Here is a 23,448-nt window from a genome sequence, read left to right as displayed (position 1 = left end):
TAGCCAGCAGACAGAAAGATACATTTATTTTTTTGCAATAAAAACGCATAACTAAATCAACTCACGGACTTTTGATTCGCGCTATGACAGAAAGAGGTTTTAGCTTTTTTTAGTTTTATGATCAGAGTTAAATGCAATTTATGAGTTTTATTTTATTGATCATAGATTAATTTCTACGAGTAGGTAATCTATTGAAATTTCGATTAAATATTTATGAGAAACGATATTATACATACTTTTTTTCTGAATTTGATTTCTAAAAGGTTTCACGACAATTTTTAAAAAATTTTGATTAGTTTGTTTGGCATTTTTAATGGAAGTATTACCAAAATAAGAGAAACAAGTCTTTTTTTTTAATAAATTAACTAATATTTTAGATAACCAGTTCTTTTTGTTCTTTCTCGAATGTACTAAAAAGCTCAACAACCTTTTCGATAGAATTTTTGATCGTCATACGTCCGATTAAATGGTGATTGTAGGTGTTAGTAAATAGTCATTTAAAATCGTTTTCAATTAAATAAAATAAGACCATTTTAGGTTTCAGAGATAACGGTGTGAATTCGTACTTCAATAAATTGTCTGTAAGAAATGAGTTTTAATTAAAGATACGAAACGAAGAAAACAAAATATGTACCTATTTTGAAACTTGATTTGAATCTGTTATTAAGTATTTCAAGTCCAGTTAAACAATAAGATTTCTGGAAAGTTTTTTTTGAAACAACTTATTATAAATTTAAAGCCTAAATGGTGGTTGATTAAAAAGAATTGCTTAAAAACTATTCGTAATAACCAACGTTTTCACTAATGACTTTGATTGAAAAATGAGACTTGACGACACTTGAAATATTTATCCAAGAGAGTTATAATTTTAAATGTGTCAAGTATTGAGTGCTTATTTGCTCCGCCTAACATTTTAAAAAGTTGTTTAGACGATCCATTCAACATAGACGACGAAAGCCAAAACTCTCGTCCTCCCAACTTAGACGAAGTAAAGATTGCCATATCCAAGCTAAAGTCTAATAAAGACGCTGGAGGGGATGGCTCGAATACCGAGCTGTTTAAAGCAGCTATAGGTAAGTTTTTTAGGAGCATGTACCAACTTATATGTAAGATATGGTCGGAAGAAAACACGCCCGATGAATGCAACCTCAGTATTGTTTGCCCGATCCTGAGAAAAGAAGACCCTCGAAACTGCACCAACTATAGATGAATCAGTCTGCTTAACATCGCCTATAAAATCTTCTCTGCAGTAATATGTGAACGTCTAAAGCCCATCGTCAACAACTTGATAGGTCCTTATCAGTGTGGTCCAGGAAAGTCCACAGTCGATCAAATATTCACATTACGGCAGATCCTGGAAAAAACCCAAGAACACCAAATCGACACCCACCATCTTTTCATCGATTTCAAGTCCGCATATGACAGCATCTACAGAGACGAGCTGTATAGAGCCATGTCTAGTTTTGGCATCCCTGCTAAACTCGTTAGTTTGTACAGGATGTCAAAAAAGGTTTTAGACAAGGTGATGCGCTGTCATGTAATTTTTTTAACATCGTGCTTGAAAGAATACTGCAGAGCTCACACGTCAACACTAGAGGCACTATCTTTCAAAAGTTTGTCCAATTACTAGCATATGCTGATGACATTGTCATAATCGGATGAAGTAAGCGTGATGTCAATGGGGCTTTTGTGATTGTTGAGGCAAAGGCGGCAAAAATTGGTTTAACGCTTAATGAGTACATGCTATCGTCAAGAAAGGACATACAATATCGACGTCTTGGTCTAAACGTCACCATCGACAGACGTAACTTAGAGGTAGTCAAGGACTTCGTCTACCTAGACTTCGCTGTAAACGCAGAAGGCAACACCAGCGCTGAGATTAACCTCTGAATAACTCTTGTTAACCGCAGTTTCTATGGGCTGAGGGACCAAAATGTCGTTGCATAAGAACCTTATATCATCCCCGTCCTGCTAAACGGTGCAAAAGCTTGAACTATGACAAAAGCGGATCACACCCAATATGTGATCTACGGTCCCGTATGCATCGAAGAGGAGTGGAGGAGAAGATGGAACGACGAGCTGTACAGGCTGTACGTAGACTCAGCCAGAAGGGTAAAAGTTCGAAGATTAAGATGGCTGGGTCCCGTAGAGCGCATGGAGACCAATGCTCCGGCCCGGAAAGTCTTCGAATCCACACCCATAGGACCGCGCAGTAGAGGAAGACCCAGAATTAAGTGGCGCGCACAAGTGGAAAGTGACCTCACCCAACTAAGGGCCAAGCTAGATGGAGACGTTTGTTGGGTGAGGCCCTAGTTCACATAGGACTGTAGCGCCACCTTAAGCAAGTAATTAAGTAAGTATAGAAGATTTAGCTAAAACTTATAGCTAAGGATGAGGCTGGTGAAAGTATCACTTTTGGAGACGATGTGTTAAGCAAGAAGGGCTAACATTAAAACCAAAAAAAGTTTATATAAATTATCATTCCGTAGCATGTGAACACATACTTTATTTAAGCCATAAGTAGTGCGGTGGGTGAGAAGATTAAGAGATGAGTTTATTTCAAATTACAACAGTTAGTGTTAAGGAAGATGGAGTTATAAGTATTGAGGAAGTTAATGGGGTCAGAAAGCAAACGATGGATAAACAAGATATCAGATATCTGTCTACGTTCTTTGAGAATTTTGGGATTAATTAATGTATGGTGGTCTGGATATGAAGCAAGGATCAAGGCATCAAGTCATGGTAGGCCTTGAAGGGAAAATCGAAGGAAATGTCTTTGAACGCTTTCAATTCTTAAAATAGGAATACCTTGGTAAGAGGGCCCTACTTGAGAGACATATTCAAGGAAGGGATGTGCAAAGGTGATATAGTGAGATCGGGTAACGCAAGGTTGGAAAATTCCTTTGACTAATTTTTTTAAAAGCCAAGTACTGAATGAGCATCAAGTGTTATTTCACTTCTATATTAGCCCAAAGTCCCAAATAACCTCATTTAAGGGTTGGATATGGAGAAAGTATTGACGGGATAAAGTTTGTACTCGCTTTTGTGAACTTTTGAATTCACTGGAATTTGTTTATATTTAGATCTAAGCAGTTTTTTTTACAACAGGCTGGGAAACTGTCACAAACTGTGTAATCAGCTAAAAGTGCGATATGGGAATATTTAGAAATCAGCATAATATCATTAAAAGTGAGGATAAAAAGAAGATGACCTAATTGGCAACCTTGCGGTACGCCAAATGCATCAAGAAAAGGGGAGAGAGCGCATGTAGAATAAGTCCTGCAAAATTGGCCCACCCTTAACATTTTTTTAAAATAAAACCATACATTTAAGTCTCATTCATATATTTTTTTAAACATTCTAACAAAACATTTTTAATTCGGCTTTTGAAAACTTTAACTAAAAAAACTTTAACTTAAAGAAGCTAAAAACAAAAACTAAGAGGAACTTCATAAATCATATTAAAAGAATTGCGCAAACATTGCCCACCTGGTGTTAAATATGGCCCAGGGTGGGCTATATATATAAATGGTATTATTTTTTTTTTTAATTATGATATCACACATGTTAAGAAAATATTAAACACAATTTAATTTAAAAAAGAAGTTGCCAATTTAACTAAAAATTTAATGTTAAAACCCTTTAGAAAATTTAAATTTTTTTTCGCTTTGGCTTCCGTTTTGGCAAATACCGTCGCAAGCTACCATATTAGCCAAGTAGGCCACATTTGCGTATTTACTCTAAAGCGAACAAATCTATTGCAAAAAAATCTGTTTAAAGCCAAGAGTAGAAAGCTTAAAGAGTATGTGCCCGTGGGATATTTTATAAAAGGCTTTGCCAACATTTGTAATAAGTCCAATTTGTCAAATTGAAAAATTTTAACATTTTCTTGAAATTTGTATGCCATATTTTTGAAGAAATTTTTATAAACTTTTCCATCGGACGTATCTCAAGATCTATTCAAAATGTTGACTAGAAAAATTAAATAAAATTTATTTTATAAATAACAACTTTTATAGATAACAACAAACTTAAATATCTCACGAATGAGTGAATCCATGAACTTGAATTAAATTCTATTCTATAAGCTTTAGCGTAAAAGGGATTTGAAAAGAATAAGTTGACATCTGGCCTACACTTTTTTGTATATGATTAATAAAACCGAGAATAATATTAAAAAAACAACCATTTTAATAATAATTTTCTCTAACAAATATTGACACTAGTTATGATGTTAAAATTTTACAAATAGATTGCTTTACAAAAAGCTGAACCGAAAAGTAAAGGACTTAAAATAAGTCATAATTATTTTTCAAATGATATATCTCATGAAAGAATATACATATTATTGACTTGAGTCAAAATAACTTGAAAAAAATAAAAAAACTTTAAAAATACCACTAAATTCATTCCACGTTTTGAATATTTAAAAAATAAATAGATCAAAACTTTAATTATTTCAGATTTATAGAAAAAAAAAGATTTAAAGTCCTGCCAAATTCAGTTCAGAAAACAACCCATAATTCAAATGATTTAATTCTTCTTGCCTTGTCTTGCGAATATTGTTAGCTTTGTTAACAATAAAATATGTATATTTTTCTAGCTACATCAAAAACCATAAACCTGCCTAAATAATCTTTTGTTAGGTTAACTTTAGGATACTATTTAAACCCATGTTAACATTTTTATGAATATTCATAAAACTTCTAAGAAAGACTCTTACTTTCATCGAAAGCTTTACAATTTGTGATAGTGAAACTTGCTTCTAGTCAATATGTAATTTGTTGAAACATCAAACATCTAATGAATCGCACAAAGTTAATGATGATAAATTCATTAAAAACTCATTTTGTTTCGGCTTTTTTTCTGTATTTATTGTTTTAATCATGACTGACATGCAATTGGAACAACTTTCTTTGGTTTATTGACAAGAAAACAACCATCAATCCATGAAATACATGCAACTTAATTTAATATTTTTTTTTGGTTGAGAAAGTCAAACAAAATTACAAGTTTTACTTTTCATTCAACACACAAACAGTGTTGATTTTTTATGTAATTCAATTTAATTTTTTTTTTTTTGTTTAACAAAAAGGGATAATAAAAATGAAAACAATAATCAAATCAATATAATTTTACTAAAACTATTGTGTTTGATGCCAATTTTGAAAATTTCTTTACATAATAATGTTGAATCTATTTAAAATTCGATGTTGCTCGTTTTTAATTTGGCTAATTTTGCTAATATAACTTCCGTGAACAAACATAATAAATAATTATCATCAAAATAATAAAAATTGACATGAATAAAATTATACGTTTACATAATTTATTGGTTTTAGTTTGAGACTTAAAAAAGTGGTCATGTTTGCAACAATATGTCAAATTAGTGACTGGATGTCATTTGTGATAAAAGACTTCATATCAGTGAATAGTTTGTGTTCAATAATTGTTTGTTCAAGTTTTATTGCTTAAATGGAGCGATATAACTAAAACTTTATATTCGTAATGTTAATTGGTCCTCATTTAAAATTTTTTAAACAATAATAAAAAAAAGTAAACATTTTAAATCAAAAAAGTACTTATTTCTTATCATAACCTTTCTATTCTTAAATTCTAAAATTTGTCACTCTTATTAAATCAAATAACAACAAATCTTTAAGTGTTGCCAGCCAAGAAAAATTAATGCTGACAATATCAAGATTTTTGATTGTTTTTTAACAGATAACAATAAAACAAAAAAAGCAGCAAACTTATTGCCGTCGTCGCGGACAAGTGATTGTTAAAAAATATAGATATTGATCACAGAAATTCACTCATACCTTTACGCAAACGAAACCGTGCAACAACAGAAATTTTAAATTTATATGAATGTACAGGTGCAGTCCATTAGTTAACTTAAGATATATGCATACATATTTATTAACAATATAGGTACGTATGGACTTAACAACTGGGTATACTATCCACCGCCCAAGCTGGTTGTGCTTTTTCAAGGCAGTACAGTTTTATGCTCTTTTTTTATTAATTCTTTTTTGTTTTTGAATATTTATTTCTTATAAGTTCGATTGTAAAGTGGTTTTCCTCCTTTTGATTCAAGTTATTTTCATGTTATAGTTTTTTTTTTGGTTGTTTAGTTGTACAAGTATAAATTTTTATTTTTTCTTAACATTTGTGTCTTATTTCTCAATTTTTTTGTTTGATATCTTGTTCTTGAATGTCTGAAAAATTGATTGCCCTGCGGCCTGCTGCGGTTATATGAGAAATAACCAAGCAAACTTGTACTGTCTTGAGGACAATAGAAAGGGAATGTTCTTCGCTGTTTTATGATTGCTTAATCTGATATAATTTGACTTGATTTTGAATGATAATGTGTGTATTATATTATATGGACTTTTATTAAAATTGGATGATTTTCAAAAAGGAGAGGAAGAAACAAATTTTAATTTCATGCCTACAAACAAAAGAGCTGAGCATCGAACCATATAATTTAGTTTGAATTACGAATTTAACTCAATTCTTTTTTTTAATTTATGAATTTCAATGAAAAAAACAAATTACCGAAATGATAGGTTGGTAAATTTAATTAAATTTCATATAAAAAATATTTTAAATTTAACTAATTGCGGTCATCAAAAAAGAAAAAAAGACTAAACCCAAGAACCAGTTCTCCTAATTTAGAGGACGCCTAATTCAATTTAATTTAATAAAATTTGAATATTTTTTGTGGGATATGAATAAAACTTGGACAAATGTTCCCAATGTACCTTTTTTCATGCATCAGACAGGCAAAACATTTTCTTAAGCATCACATTAAGCCAAATAAGGTGAATATATTTTTTTGTTGAACTTTAACATTTGTTGTGGATTCTAAGTTTGTGGTTGTCAAAATAAAACACGTCCTTATAAAATAAGCAATTTTGTTTTAGTTTTATGTGTATTTTGATTCTTCATCAATTTTAATATTAAGTCAACAAAAAAAATTATGATGTTAAAATAACAAGCCCGTATCCATTAGACTTTTTTTCTTTTAGTTTCGTATAGATTATTTATTTTGGTTTCTTGTAGGAATTACGTGAATATATCTTGGAAGCTGCCTTAAATTTGAAAAGTGAAGGAAATTATTCACTAACGTTAACAACACACATTTTCTAACTCACTACGCAGATACTTCAAGATCCTCAAAATTGTATATTATTTGCTGCGATGTAAAACAGACTTGCAATTGTTCATTTCGTTCTTTAACAGGGAGACGAATACTAGACCCATAAAAAAGCTTCAGCCTTTTATTTCCTGCAAGAATTTTAAGCATTTTTTATTTAATGGAAAGTGCTCGTTTTAAGGAGCTAGTATTATTCTTTTTAGTCGGGAATTTAATAAAATTTAAAAAACTGGGCAACGACAAACAATCATAATTACGAAGAGCCGTTTAATGTTTGCATGAATGTATATTTGAAAACTGAAATTGTTATTGAACAAAGTCAATTTTTATGGATACTTAAGAAATGACTTAAGAAAAACAGACAAATATAATTGGGGAATCGACAATTTTCAAATTAAATCCATATTATTTTTTAATCCCTAAAACATTTTCTTGCGAGTCCTAAGTTTTCAATTACGTATTAAGTTTGTTAGATATTCTTTTTTATTAAAGAATAATTTAAGTTTAATAATTTATTGATAGTACAAAAATGTCCTTGCTCAATTTCTTTGCATTACAAAACTAAAACCATCAAAAACATGACAAATATTTGTTTCCAATTCAAGAAGATAACACTTACCATTTTTAAGAATTAATTTTTCTCAAAATCCACACTAAAGATAAAAATCTCTCAGCAAAACTGGTATATCCACAATACTGAAAAAAATTACGTTTGTTAGTTCACAGTGACGAAAAAAAAACAAGAAAAAAAACCAATACGAATCTTCTTCACAACGCGTAATAAATTTGCAATAAAATAAAACAAAAAATGAAAATAAAAAAAAATGAATAATAATTAAATTAGAAATCCGTGCTCACATAAACGTTGATGATTTCTACTTGCTTAAAGATCTCTAATTAATTTTCTCGCACTAGTTATTGGATTTTCTTTTCAACTTTCCTTTTTCCAATCACTAGATTGGAAATCTTATTTTTTTATTTTATTTTACCTTCAATCAACTATCTCGATACGATTTTTATATTTTCTTCTTTTTTATTTGAAGAAAAAAAGAAAAGAAAATAGAAAAAAATGCACTAATCTTACGAGAGAAAAAACACTTTTCCACAAAAAAAAAAACTATTTGAAATCTACACGCACGATTGATTATTTAGCTTGAGTGTGCCACAAGAGAGTATCTAAGGTCCTGTATTATTTTATTTCTTTTTTTTTATTTTTCTATGAAATATTTTGTCCCACTTTCGATTTCGTTTCGCTGGTCCCTTTTTTTCTTGTTAACTTGTTTTGCAAGAACACAGTGTGCCTGCGTTTTTTTTTTTATTTCTCACTTAATCCAAATCACTAGGCCGTTCAACGTTGTCACTCGATGGACTAGGTTACTGATACTGATTTAGTTAGTTGTTGATGCCGACAACCAAAATGGTAACAAATTCAAAATTCAAACCTCCTCCTACTCCAAACGACACACTATCACAAAAAAACAGTCTCTCAAGTCTCAACTCGACTTGATGTTGATACTATACAACTTCCAACTACCATCGATCCATTGGGGCACAAGCACATAACAACAACAACAAAAATATTAACGTCAAACAAACTAATGGTAGAAAGAAAACAAGAGAGTCAGTTGTCTACGTCTACTATGAGCTATGACGATTAAGACTATAGTACGATCAGTCCAGACCATGTACCGTATTGCTAACCCATACGAGACGAAAGACCGACACAAACTTGAAGAAACTTTTGAAGAATTTTACCCATAAAACTACTATTGCTGCTGCCCCTTCCATACATAACTTATATTTACTTAACAATCCCCAGAGTCAACGAGTATAATACTCGTACCTAAAACAGAGGCTTTTGAGTACAAGAACTACTCTTTGGCAGGCGAAACTGTCAGGCAACTGACACGACGACGCCAACACCGACTGCTACCATATCGCATCGCCACCGATACCATATGGAGGGGAAGTTGTTGTGCTTCTTCTTAGTATAGCGATTTTATGGTAAGTTGGGAATATTGAAAAGGTACCGCAATCGCAATATGATTTGTATTCAGATTGCATCTGTTTGGTAGCGGAGTTTTTGACATTTCTGAAGAGAAAAGGCACAATCGTACATTGGCAACACTTTTTCACATTTATAGGAGTATATATTTATAGGTATATAGTTATATGCTTTTAGCATAAAAACCACTCTTTTGCTTCAGGTGTGTGAGAAAAAGTGAATGGTAGATGCAAATTCCATGGATCAAATCAGCTGAGAAACAAAAATAATGTTTGATATAGTTGCTGTTGCTTGTTTGATTGGAATATGTTGGATTATTGATGTTGTGGTTCGATTTAAATAAAATTATGTTCATTTTCTGGATTCATTTCACATATGTTTATGAGAAGTTGTTTGTATACTTTCTTTAATAATTGCTTAAAATAAGTTTTTTAAATCAAAGTAGATTTTGCTGCAATAAAAACTTTTTTAAATTTTAAATATTTATTTTAATAAGGCAGAGATGAATTTTTATGTAATCACACAAAAGGGTTTAACTCCTAACAACAGATAGCCTCAACAGATTGCCAAACGTTCTGCTGTAGATTTGTATTCGAAGAACTAATAAGATTTGAGGAAAATACGAGTAGGATGTAATCACGTCACAAATCACTCAAGGGGATATGAATACCCTTATAACGATTATACACAGTGCGAGCAATTAGGAGGGGAGTATAGGATTGGAAAGCAGATACCGATGCACATTGATATTGAGTGCCTGCACACTGTAATAAGTGGAAAATATTGAGTCTGGTATGGCATTCCACATTCGTGTAGTGCGGCTAAAGAAAGAATCTCTGGACTTAACAGTACGTACAGTAAATTGATGGATATTCCTAGCAATACGGGTACTACGGTTTAATTGTTTGAGGGGAGGAATGCAACTGGCTATTTCACTAGTTTACGAAAATAGCGACAAAATAATGACAGACATGAAACATTACGACGTCGGTACTCAAGAGATACAAAAGTTTCAGTTTTCAATTTGAATTCTGTCCAAGAGACTCAAATGTGTTATTGGAGCACCTGCCCAGATATGGGTATTGTACTCGAGTTTCGGACGAATGTAAGCTTTATAGATTGCAGCCAGATCAGAAGGGCTAAAAAACTTCTTGCATCTTCGGAGAAAATCTAAACACTTAGCAGCATTTTTGGCGATGTCAAATATGTGATCACTCCACAACAAGTGGTTAGGCTTTTGTGATAGTAGACAGCATTGAGTTTTCGAAGCATTAAATTCTACACGGTTTTTGACTCCCCATTGTTCAAGATCAGAATTTAATGAGCTTATTATACGCTGCCGATGGTAGTCCACATCCAAAGCACAAGGATATGGATCTAAGAACGAATATGAGAAGCCTTGGGGACTGTCATCAAATCAAATCAAATGGGGATGGCGCAACAGTCCGTTGTGAACCAGGGCCTAGTGACTTACAACTCTCAACCATTCCTGTGTGCGAGTACTGTTGTCAGGAATGGAAGGGACCTACAATTTTAGGCCGAATCCGGACGGCTAGTTTGAGAAAGCACTCTTTTACGACAAGAATTACTCTTGAAGGATTCGTCAATTCCTCGCAAGAGGCAGTACCCGCGAAAATTATTTTTTTTTAAATTAAGGTGGCACAGGCAGGGATTGAACCCAAGACCCCTTGCATGACAGTCCAACGCACTAACCATCATGCCACGGGTACTGGGGACTGTCATCAGCGATACAATAAAGTGGGTTAGAAGATTCAGACAAAAGATCATTTATAAAAATAAGGAAAAGTGTTGGAGACAATACGGAGCCCTGGGGCACACCAGCGTTTATTTTGCGGATAACAGTTTTGAAGCCGTCCAATACTACTTGAATTAACCGGTCCAAAAGGTAATTTCTTAGCCAACGAAGAAGGGATTCATCAATACCAAATGCACGCATTTTCTTTAAAAGAGTTTGTTGCCAAACTCTACCAAATTTCTTTGAAATATTAAGTGCAAGTCTCGTAATCTTTTTTTCTCCAAAACGATGTTAAGATTTGTTCCACTGTTCGGTGAGATAAACCATGAGATCACCAGTTAATCTATTGCAACGAAAGCCATACTACCGGTCGTTAAGAAGCTTCCGTTCTTCAAGATATTTCTTAAGCTGCGTTTTCATGATCTTGGAAAGAAGGGGCGTAAGTTTGATCGTGTGGAGGATTCACCTTTTTTAGCGAAAGGCTGGACAAATTCAGTTTTCCATCCACTCGTGAAGAGACCTGAAAAATAGGACAGATGGAAAAGCTTACTCAGTGGTTTTGCCAGCATTGAAGAACCACCCTAACAGAACAATAGCGGGGATACTATCCGGGCCAGCTGATTTTTGTATGACAAGCTTTTTAAGTACTCTAGTAACTGAACGTGTTCGAAAGAAGATTTGTCCTTTAGAATCGTTTTTGCTTTAAAGTACAGGAGGAGTCATATCACTCATTGTTAGCTTCGAATTAACAGCAAACTGTGCTGTAAGAAAATTGGCTTTATCAATCGAGCTTACAAAAGGAGTGTCGTTAAACACGAGCGTTTTTGGAAATGTCCATTAATTCTGGAACTATATCTTCTTGTAACTTCTAGACCTTGAGTAACCCGCCATTGATCTTCCTATTTTTTATTTAAACTTAAGCATTCCACGAACCGAGAAAAGTCTCATTACCACCTAAAACACGATTGAGACCATACCGAAACTAAGCTGTATGTCTTGGACCAACATTTTTCATGTACGTTTTTTCGAGTTTTATATATGTGCTGAAAAGGGTTTTGCAATAAGCAGTTTTATTTTAAATGGCCCTTTGTTTACGAATTATTTTTGACATCTCAAAACGAAGCTTTTTTAAATATGGAACAACATAAGCTTTAAAATTGTTTAAATTTACTTTAAAATGAATTGAATGTTTAAGTCAAAAGTAGAATAGTTATAATAAAAGTTTTCCTACATTGTTATTTTTTGAGGACTTGATCACCTTTGGTCAACTTTGAACTTTTTTCTTTAGAATCATTTGAAAGGTTAGGTTTATTCACAATCGAAAAAATATCTAATTCGTGAAGCTATTGAGGACATATGGTGCTATTGGTGCGTCTGCTAATGTGCGATTGGATAGTTGGATAGTTATAAAAAGAATATATCTTATTTCATTGTTAATAATTTACTAACGACTTAAAAAATCAAATATATAACCATTGGTTTCATTAAAAAAAAAAAAAATAATTTTCACAACATAAAAATGAAACCAATTTTTGTTAAAATTATTAAAAAAAAGAGGCTGATATGCGTTATCATTGTTATCAGTGTGATAACTTCCAATCCCGTCTGTCGATTTGTCTTGCTTAAAGTTTGTAGGTTTTCATGTTGTGTTCAAAAAAAGTTGTCAGTTGAATTATTCTTAAAAAAATTAAAATTACCAACAATATTTTTCATATAAAAACAGTTTAGTTTTAAAATCCAGCTTTGTTAAACAAATTTTTAGTCAAAAAAATGTTTAATAATTTTAATTTTTACGAAGCTATATGAGTCGGAACTAAATTTTTAAATCTTAGTATCGATTTGTTTTAGGGTTTTTATTTTTTATAAAAATGCTATTAATTAGATTTTTCTCAAAGTTTTACTAAATGTTGACAACAATATTTTCTAAAAGATAAAAATAGTTCAATGCCAATACTTCAAAGTTTTGAAAAGATATTTGAGTCGAAAATCAATTTTTACGAAAATCATATTTAAGTCGTACAATTACGGAGGTGACAAATTTTTTTTTTCAGTTTTATTGATTTATAAAAAAACCGTTAAATGGATTTTTTTTCAAAAAATATACGTCTTTGATATTACGTTATAATATATTATATACAATTTTATTCAAGTCTCTAGCTTCGTTGGTTCGTGAGATATTTAGGGTTAACCAAAATTTTACCTTTTTTTTAAACTTCTATGGTAAAAAAAACCACAGACGCAATTGTCTTGAAAGCCCTTTCTGCATTATTATCTGAATAACAAAAATAATTTGAAGTTGATATCGCTTCTGGTTCTTGAGCTATGGAAGACAAAAAACAATCGCGAACGTACGGACGTACTTGCCTACATACATACGTACAGACAGACCCCCAGACATTTTTAAAAACCTTTCATTTCGACTCTAGAGGACTTGAAACGTCGAGAAATTTCAAAATTTTTAATTCTACAAATGGGACTGATTATAAAAACTTCAAACAAGAATTTTAGCATTTGAATAAATGAACTCCGTTTTTATAAAACTTAGTTTAACAATTCGTACCTATTAGGTAGAACCTTTTCCTTTTTAGATAGAAAAGTTTTGGTTATAATGACAAAACATATATTCTCGATTAAATGTTGTTATTAGAATTGTATTTTACAACACCCACTTCTTGATTTTCTTCAAAATGCTGTTCAAGTGTTCTCTTAAAGCATTTTTTATTGCACCTTCTCCCACATACTCCTACATTTGTATATATACGTATATATAAATGTACATTTGATATAAAAGTGAAAGCCCTGAGTCTACTCCCATATGTATTTCTTTTTGTGTACTCTCTATCACGCATTCTTTGCAACTCAACTAACACCTTAAGTGTCCAAGCCCAATGCCCTGCCTTGTCACAAGATCGTATAGCATTTCTTCTTTTTTTTTCTCGCCAAACGCATCAATTGACAGCTGCTGCTTCTCTGCTGGTGGAATTTGTCTGGGGTTAATGACCATAAAGTCAGTTAGATATGCATTAAGCAGAAAGTTTTACATGGACAATGTCGGACAATGACACTCTTGCTGGAGTCATGACATTCAAATGCCAAAACTACTTAATAGTAAAATCAAGAAAAAAAGCAAAAATAAATACAACTCTATATTATCTTGATTGAACTCAATAAATTTGTCCGTCCTGTCGTGTCAGTTTGACTGAATTCCACGATGAAATTTACAACAACAGCCGGTCTACATATTAATCAGACCACATTAACTTCTAGAAAAAAAGACACGCCAATGGAATAAAACCAAACTAAAAAAAAAGTGAAACTAAAAAAAAAAAAAAAAAGACTTTTTCTTTCTCCCAACGCAACGCATGCAATGAGAGGTGGCTACCAAAGACATCAATATGCATCCAATGTCCAGACAATGTGAGATTGAAGGCGTTTATAGAGAGGCACCTTACAGTTAGTTGGCTATTCATCTAACACAATAAATGTATATGATGGTCAATGGTTATTAGAAAGGAATATATCCGTGTGCATCATTTTTACCCATGTAACCTCTTAAATATGTTGTGGGGCTTGAAAAAGTCTTAAATTCTTAAATTTACTATCATGCTGGTATTTACTAAATTAATGGAAAAAATAAAAAAAATAAAAAAGAGAATGTTACGAAATCGGTTTTCTATTCTCTAGACAAAGGAAAATTTATTTTAAATGCATTCCACACTTTTCCATATTTGTAAGTTTTGTACAGGTAATGATATTTGATTTCAGATTAATGTCTATATGTTTTTGTTCATTTCTTCAAATTTAATTATGTTATTGATTTAATTTTAGTTTCTGCATCAGCTCTTTCGTTTTAGTCTTTAAGAATTGGTGAATGTGAAATAAAATAATAATATCTACCTGCAGCAAAACTTGGCCAGCAGCGTGGTTTAATAAATTCTTAAAATATCGAGTGACCTTTTGAGTTTTCAAAATGGAAGCAACACTAAAACGTACATCAGCGGAAAAGTGGACATCATGTGTTTTCAAAAAAAATATTCCTTACTTTTTTGCCGACATACCTCGTTTTGATGATTAGGTACATACATTTTGAATTTCAGTTAGTACGATTGCAGTGAATTTTTGTAAAAAAAAGAATAAAAGCAGGAATTTTTTCGACTAAAGCTAAAGCGAGATATATGCAACGCCGGCTACTTGTTTAATATGCCGTGAAAAAGTTATTTTAAAAAAGTGTAATATTTGTCGTCATTTTAACAAAAAAACAACGAAACTTATCCTCCTGGAACACAGTTAATAAGTGAGAAAATAATTTTTTTAAGAAGGTCATTACAACAGCAACAAAATATGATGTTCGTGGCCTTATCTAAAGACTCTATGGTCACTAAGTCATCTTAGCAAGCACATGAAACCGTTCAAAAAAAAATCAAATGGGGTGGCGCAACAGTCCGTTGTGAACCAGGGCCTAGTGACTTAAAACTCTCAACCATTCCTGTGTGCGAGTACTGTTGTCAGGAATGGAAGGGACCTACAATTTTAGGCCGAATCCGAACGGCTAGTTTGAGAAAGCACTTTTTCATGACAAGAATTACTCTTGAAGGATTTGTCAATTCCTCGCAAGAGGCAGTACCAGCAAAAATTTTTTTTTAATTAAGGTGGCAAATTTAAGGGATTGAACCCAAGACCCCTTGCATGACTGTCCAACGCACTTACCATCATGCCACGGGTATTACCCATGAAACCGTTCACCGATGCAAACATTTTCAAAAAATGTTTCGTAAGTACTGCCAAAAGAGCGGATTGAGGGGAGGGCAACCGGGTTGGAAGCCCAGGGGCCTCCAGAATCGGGGGTCCCCACAATAGAAACTGCAAATTCCAACTAGTTAACATCTTTTCCTTTGGAGTGCAACGGGGAAAAGTCACAGGACGATCGATCAAGAGCTAGCGATGCAAGAGGCTCAACAAATCGAGTATTATCGAAAAATTTTGAGAATTATCGTTAATACCATTCATTGCTGGTGGCTCACCAAGAAAGAGTAATTTCCTGCGTATTTAGGAATTGCTAGCTAAGTATGAACCAATCTTGGGAACACATCTGATGGAGTGGACTCTACTCCCGACGAAACTAACATCGATCAACTAAAAATATTTGTTCGATATGTGGAAGGACCTTTTTACCAAACTGCGGTCATACTTGCAAAGCCACAGCAAACGCTGTGCTCAAATTTGTAGGTGACCATCAAATAGACATTATAGATTGCCGCAGACAATCATATGACAATGCTGCAAACATGAGTGGTGAAAACAAGGGGATGCAGGCTCTTATTTTGAAGAAAAATCATTTATCGGCGTACGTTCCTAGTTGCGGTCATTCTCTGAATTTAGTGGGAACGGCTTTGTCCTTTGGCTGCACAATTCTTTGATTTCGTGCAGAATTTGTACCAGTTTTTCACAGCCAGTACAGAGCGGTGCCGAATTTTGATTGAGAAACTATCGGAAAAGAAAAGCGGACAGTTTTTAGTCTTGAAAAAGCTCAGCGAAACTCGTTGGCCTACGAAAGCCTTAGTCAACGGCAATTCGGAAATCAAAGAAGCTCTAACCAGCATATCTTCCAGTAAAGAGCAAAAGACATCGTGAGGAATGTTCTACAGAAGATGGGTGGTTTCGAAACCGCTTCATTTGCAACATTTTGAAACAATATCTTAGAGCAATTCAATGCTATAAACAAGATGTTGCAAGACACGAAAATGATTTTTGAATCGGTAATGCGTGCACTAGAATCATTGAAATCATTCGTGGAATCCAAACGAAATGATTTTGATAAATACGAGGAAGCAGCCAAAAAATATCCCATACTAATGAATATGTACAATCACGCACCCAAACCAGAACGAGAAATGTGAGCTTTAATCCGCTCTAGTACGGTAAAGCACAAGATGATCTGTTACCCAAGGCAAAATACAAAGTATCCGCCTTCATCCCAGTGATTGACCAGCTATCCGTTTCTCTTATTAAAGATTTCATCCCTATGAAGCTGTACATTTGTGATTTGGATTCTTAAATCACATCGAGAAGATGGATGCTCAAAATTTGAACGCTGCAGCAGAGGCATTAGTGAAAGTGTATCCGGATGATTTAGAGCCTAGTCCGGGTAATGAATTGGTTTAATTTGTGTCTTTGATTGACTCATACAAAAAGGAAAAGGACTATGGAGTAGATCAATCGCCGAAAATATTTTACTTCCAAACCTCAAAAATGCATTGAGAATAAATTTCGTTTTGATGGTAACGAATTGCACTGGAGAGCGCTCATTTTCGAAAATGAAAATTATGAAAAATAGGCTTCGAACCACAATGAGACAAAACCGTCTATCGGAGCTTTCTCTCCTGAGCATTGAAAGCGATTTACTCTGAGAACTGGATTTCAACGAAACCATCAACAATTTTTCGGCGAAAAAAGCTAGAAAGGCTCCGTTCCGAGTGTGGTGTAAATGTCAATTGCTTCCATCGGTAAATGTCTTAGTACAACGTTTTTAAACCCCTGTTCTCAGATCGCCAATGTGTGATATCATTACGGAGGTAAAAGTGATTAAGTAGGACTCTGTTTTCCAGGTCGTGGTTGGGGCGAATTCTAACATTCACCTTGTACACTTGCTGGAAAGCAGCTCCCACCGACTCCACTTTTTCCTTCGGATCTTCAATTGTATAACAGTCATCGTCAGAAATGGCTTCTTCTGGATCTATATGCGCTGCTCTCAGTACGTCTCTGTTCTCTTTGGTTTGTTGGAGTTTCAGACACGGAAGGTTATTATCGTTCTTTTTTCTGAATATCTTGTTGATTTTAGGGAACATACTAGGGTCACTCGAATTAACTGACCGGATCTTGCGGTCCGAATACTTGTTAATTGATAGCCTGTAGTTCTCCTTAATCAACAGATTGACATTTTTTATTGACGACTTCAGTGTCCTAACCTCTAATTCGTGTGGGTCTGTAAGTCGTCTGTACAAGTTTTTGAGTCTTGTCAGTAAGCTACTCTTGTGCCTACGTAGTGCGTCAATAGTGGCGTTTCTGTAAGTGTCCATTTGATCCCGTTCTTTGTACTTTGGTATTGTCCGTTCCATCGTTCATTTTACTGTTTCGTTTATCTGTTGTAAATGTTGGTCAATTTCTGTATTTGTCAGGTTTCTGTTGTTTGGTGGGGCTCTGTCACTCGAACAAAGTTCTCTCGGTAAGGCGTTGGTGAAACGAGGCCAATGCATCTTACTGTATTTGTAAGAGTGCGTTGCAACGTATTCCTCCAACTCCACGCGTTCGCTCAGAATCTGCATACAGCAGCCAATTCGCAGTGATCAAGCAGTTTCTATTTTGATTACCCACTTTGTCTGTAACTGTCAGTCTGCTGTCGTACAGCAAAAGGTCCAGAAAGGAGCCGCTTCTTGGATACGATGGCTTTTCAATAGCCAGCAGGTCGACGCCATATTCAACGCTGTAAAGATTCATCAGATTAAAAAGAAGGTTAGCTCTGGAATTATTATGTTGATTTCCCCAATCTTCATGTTTTGCATTCAAATTACCGGCCAAGATGAAATAGTTTTCTTCCAAGCTCAGTTTCAGTTCCCTAAAAAGAATCTCTAGTTCTGAAGTAAAGTATACATAACCTGCGGATCTACAGCCGCATAAGCCGCAATTATATACATCCGCTTCCCTTGATTGAAAGAGATGCATACAACGCAAACTTCTAGCGTCTTTAACTTTTGCAATTCATTGTTGTATATGACTTTATAATAAATGCCTTTTCGTATGAAGAGAGCGACACCGCACCCTAGAGTGGAGTCGGGCCGGTCTCTTCTTACGATATTGTAATTTGTATGAGTCAATTTGTGTTTGTGGTTTAGCTAAGTTTCGCTAGCCATAAACACATCAGGACTATAGTCTATCAACAATTGGAACATATTGGCGCTTCGTTCAATGGTAATCAGTGAATTTACATTCACAGCTACGCACTAACCATCACGCTACGGTGATTTATCATATATGTTTTTTAAACTTGATTTTAAAGTAACTAACTCATTCGCGCTAGAGAGATAACACCTGAAGTCTGGGATACGCAAATTGATGATGGATATTGCTTTCGGTTTTCTGTTACATTTTTTTAGGGAGGTCAGGACTGGATCCCGGTTATCAAAATACGAGTGTTCTAAAATTTGTATTGTTTTTAAACCTCAATTTTGTTGCGTAAGAATTGTTTATAGTTAGTTAGTTAGTTAGAAAAACTTTATTTGAAAAATGGTTTTAAAATTAACAATTATCACACTATATTCACAAGTTAAATATGGTTTGGCCAGTGGCCGTCTACCAGAAAAGAAAAGTGGCCGACTACCAGATTGACAATGTATTTAAGTTTAATTGTATAATTAACCTAATTCTTTAATTAAAAGTCTCCTTCGCGGATACATTGTCTATAGCGCAATGCGGTTGTAATATATTTATATAAAATTTTCCAGTCTACTTTTCCATTCAGAACTTCCAATGTTTCGGCCAATTTCATCACAACTGCTCCAAAATATTTTATACTATACTCTTTCAAAACAGGATATCTTGCAATGAAGTGGTGTACATCTTCTCTGTCACTAAGATTGCATAGCTCGCATAAGATCGGCAGATCTGGTCGATGCGGAATTTAATTTAAATTTAATAGTTCGTCTCTAACTTTAAATATCACATTTATCATACTTATGGGAAAACGGTTGAGGCGGTATGTTTGTTCTTGAAGATCTAAATTTACTTGACTATAAATCATTCTATGTTGTGAAGATTGAGCTTCCTCCATAAAACTTCTATACACGACATGACTTAATTCCTCTATTATTGTTTTAAAATTGTCTTTTAGATCTGAAGGGCTTATACAGGGTAAAAATTCGATGCTTTCACCTAAGCTAAGAGCCAACTCCTCATACTTTTTGACTAGATTACCCCTGAATGACAAAGTCTTTCTAATTACTTGTCGCGGCAATCTTTCTTTGTCCATTTTCATCACCTTAAAAATTTAGTCAAAATGCAGCTTTAAGGTCCTTTAAAACAATGGAGGTTCAGTTGTTTCCAAATGTAGCATATAAATTGGAGTGCAAATTGGTAGCCGAAAAATGCGATTTAAGAAAAACCTTTCCACCTCCTCGTATTGGCAATATCCCCAAACTTGCGCACCATAAAGCATTATGGAAGCTGCTGTCTCATGAAACATTTTTAGCTTTGAACTATGCTCGACACCAATAGTATCGATGCAACGTTTCCACACAAAAGAAACTGCTCTTTTTGATTTCGCTAGCTTGGACTCAAAATGCTTTTTTATGTTGAGGTTAGATGTTATTATAACCCCTAAGCATTTGTACTCTCAAACAATTGCGACATATTCACCTTTGTACATCCACTTTTCATTATTTGAATATCTTCCTCCTCCGCCCCGAATATCATAATTTTAGACTTCTGTAAATTAACTGACAGATTCCAATTTTTGCAGCATGTGAATTGCTTATATAAATTTGTAATCGATTATCTTTGTCTTTAATCCTCTAAATTAATTGCCCTGAAAATATGTCAACCAACAAGAAGCCTTAATTTATCTCAAGGGCTTCTATGTACATACATATTGTTGCTTCATCTACTTCATTATATTTATTCATAAATATTTCAAGATTATCTTTTAATAACTTTATTGTTTAAGTTGAATATAAATTAAATCAAAGCGCAAATATAAAAACCCAATTTATATGGATTGCGTTTGAAAACAAAAACATTAGGGGAGAATGGGACAAATGAAATATTATTTTAAAAATGTGTGTGTTTTAACTGAATCTTAAAATCAGAAGTATTTATAAATACGCTTCTGGTATTGAATTTAAAAACAATTAATCAACTTCGCAATATACTAAAAAACAATTAAATCATTAATTTTTATTTAAACAACAATTTTTATAATTGATTGTTATATTTGAAGTAATTTGTTGTTAGAAGTTGACTGATTATAATTTTTGAACGTTGAATTTGATTTAACTTACTTTCAGGTTTGTATACCAACCATTCTCAATCTCATTCCCCATATGCTCCTATAACATTTCTTAACAACGTCAAAATACAATTCAAGGCAAATAGGCACCCTGTTGTAGTTTTGGCCAAACAGTATAAACCACAAGCGGTCGTTGTTTTCTCTGACGCCACCGCTGCGCTGCGCTGCCGGCCAGTACCTTACCGATAGGTTAGGTATATATTAGATTCGTGTCCAGAGTCCACATTCCAGCATTTAATCAAATCTGTATGCATAAACGCACACCACATTCTGTCAGCCACAAATTGCAAAGCCAAAATCTCCTCAATCTAAACGCCAAACACAGCCAAACCGAACCACAACTAATTTCCAATCAATTGTTAGATTCGAGTTTTAACCTCAACTCTTTTGTTTTGTGCGAACGAGTATTACTTTTAAACAAAATTGCTGCTTATGGTCGTGTTTCTAATAATTTTTTGTTCGCACATAAACGCCCATATATACATATTTCGTTTTGAGGTTGGGTTTTGTAGTTGAGTATGTTTTTTTTCAAATCTTTTTCCTTAACTTACATCCATCTACTTTTTTCAACTTTTTTTTTTCTTCTCTGTTTAAATGCAATTACAGTTGGACAGACAGTTGTGGAGATTTAAGTTGTGTGTGCAATAAATTGATCGAAATTGTATAATTAGAGTATGTCCATCAAGTTTGCGAGATTTGCGAGACGTTGTGAGAAAAATCAAGTCGTAGGTAACTAAGCTTGCGTATTTCATATTCGTTGTTTGTTGATTATTTGATTGTGTATAGTTGTTGTGTGAGTGTGTTTTTTTCGAATGTGTGTGTGTGTGTATAAGATTGGAATATGTGCATATACTCTAAAGCCCAAGTCCAGTCCAGCTGTTATTATGTTATGATTTCTTGTTTCTTTTTGTGTCTCTTGATTTGTGTTTCTTGTTTTTTTCCTCAACTTTGAATTATCCGTTTATGGACCAATATATGTATGAACTTTCGCTTTTATTTCCAACAACACAACATGACACACTTCTTTTTTCTATACATCTGTATGTTTTTGATTGATTTTTGTTTTTGTTGTATTTATCAATTTAAAGTGAAAATGAAAATAGATTTTTATAATTTTTTGTTTGTTTCGAATCTCGAATCAATGTGAATAAGTTTAAGATTTCACACATACGAGTGCATAAAGATAGATGTGTGTTATAAGAGCCTGTGGGAATTAAAATTATTTTTATAAACTCTCTGCTGGGTGTTAGATAGATTAATTGCTAAATAGTACGTTTTTTTTGCTTCGATTTTTTTGCCGTTGTTGTTTGTTGAATTGAATCAATTTGCATTTCAACAGATTAAAATGTCATATTGAGATAATATTATAAGAATATGCGTTATGAAATATCATATCTATATTTTTTTGTATGCTAACATTTTGGAACTAACTTATTTATGTTTTTTTTTTGTTTTTTTGTTGAAGGTTTTATTCATTGTTAAGTTTATTTATGAGTAATTTTTCAGTTGTTTGATGATTTTTAAAAGATTAGAGTTGTAACGGTTCTTCGGTTTATTAGCTTTAGTTTTGTGAGGTTATGTGATTATGTATCGAATTGTTATATGTATTCGATACCATTATCACTTTTCGGATTAGATAAATAATAAAGTTGTGTATTAATTGGATATGCCAAAGATAACGGAAGTTAGTTTTTTATGTGATGTTAATACTATTAAATAATAGGAATTAATTTATATTCAAATGTATGGTTGAATTGATGTGATAAGAAAACTGTTAAGTAATAAGTCTTAATGAATTCTACTACCAATAGGAATTTAAAGTTTTATATTCACGATTTTTGTCACAAAGTTGACGATTTAACGCTAAAAGTTCACAATAAGATCTATTCAGTCAGATTTTTAATCATGTTACAAATTTTAAAAAAGGACTATGAATCGATATTTTGAGCTATTCAAAGTTCAAACACAATAATAAACATTTTTAAGAATTGAAATTTTGTATTATGATTTAGGCAAAAAAAAGCTTCAATCGATGGTGACTCCTGTCGTAAATATTATCATTTTTCTTCATTTATTTAAATTTCAATATAAAAAATAGAATACAAATTATGAATTTAAGAGCTATGGCAAAGCCGTCAGCCTGGTTGACAAGTTTATAAATGTTTATTTTAAAATTTAATTAAATTTTCAATGATCAACATAAAAAGAACTAAAGTTTCAAACGTATTCTGATATTAATAACATCCTATACTTGTTAACTGTTTTTAAGAAATTACTAAGGGTTTTCCAGTCACACTCCTTTAGATGTTGGATAGTTTCCTGCATTGTTAATGATTGTTTTCCAAAGGAAATTCACCTTTTGCACTTTGAATATTGTGCATATACTTATGATATAAAAGCAATCTTCTTTCGATTTTAAGTTGCAAAGCGTACAGAATTGATTAAAGCTTCCATTATTTTCCTTGCTT

The 23,448-nt window shown here is 33.0% G+C and overlaps 1 protein-coding gene across 2 annotated transcripts in view; it reads right to left on the bottom strand.

Moving 5' to 3' along the window:
• Positions 1-8,871, bottom strand: part of LOC129944413 (probable chitinase 10) — a 68,442-nt gene extending 59,571 nt beyond the window's left edge. The window contains exons 1-2 of one of the 2 annotated variants that reach the window (XM_056053820.1): positions 8,021-8,871; positions 7,782-7,858 (exon numbers count right to left, since the gene is read on the bottom strand). In XM_056053820.1, the coding sequence (XP_055909795.1) occupies positions 7,782-7,784 (3 nt within the window). In that variant the 5' untranslated portion in view covers positions 7,785-7,858; positions 8,021-8,871. The remainder of the gene's footprint in view (positions 1-7,781; positions 7,859-8,020) is intronic. The other variant, XM_056053819.1, reaches the window with a different exon arrangement.
• Between the last annotated feature and the right edge of the window lie 14,577 nt (positions 8,872-23,448).

This window comes from Eupeodes corollae, chromosome 2 (assembly GCF_945859685.1).
Source record: "Eupeodes corollae chromosome 2, idEupCoro1.1, whole genome shotgun sequence".
Classification (NCBI taxonomy): domain Eukaryota; kingdom Metazoa; phylum Arthropoda; class Insecta; order Diptera; family Syrphidae; genus Eupeodes; species Eupeodes corollae.
Note: the sequence above shows the minus strand (reverse complement) of the source record. Positions and strands in the feature narration are given on the sequence as shown.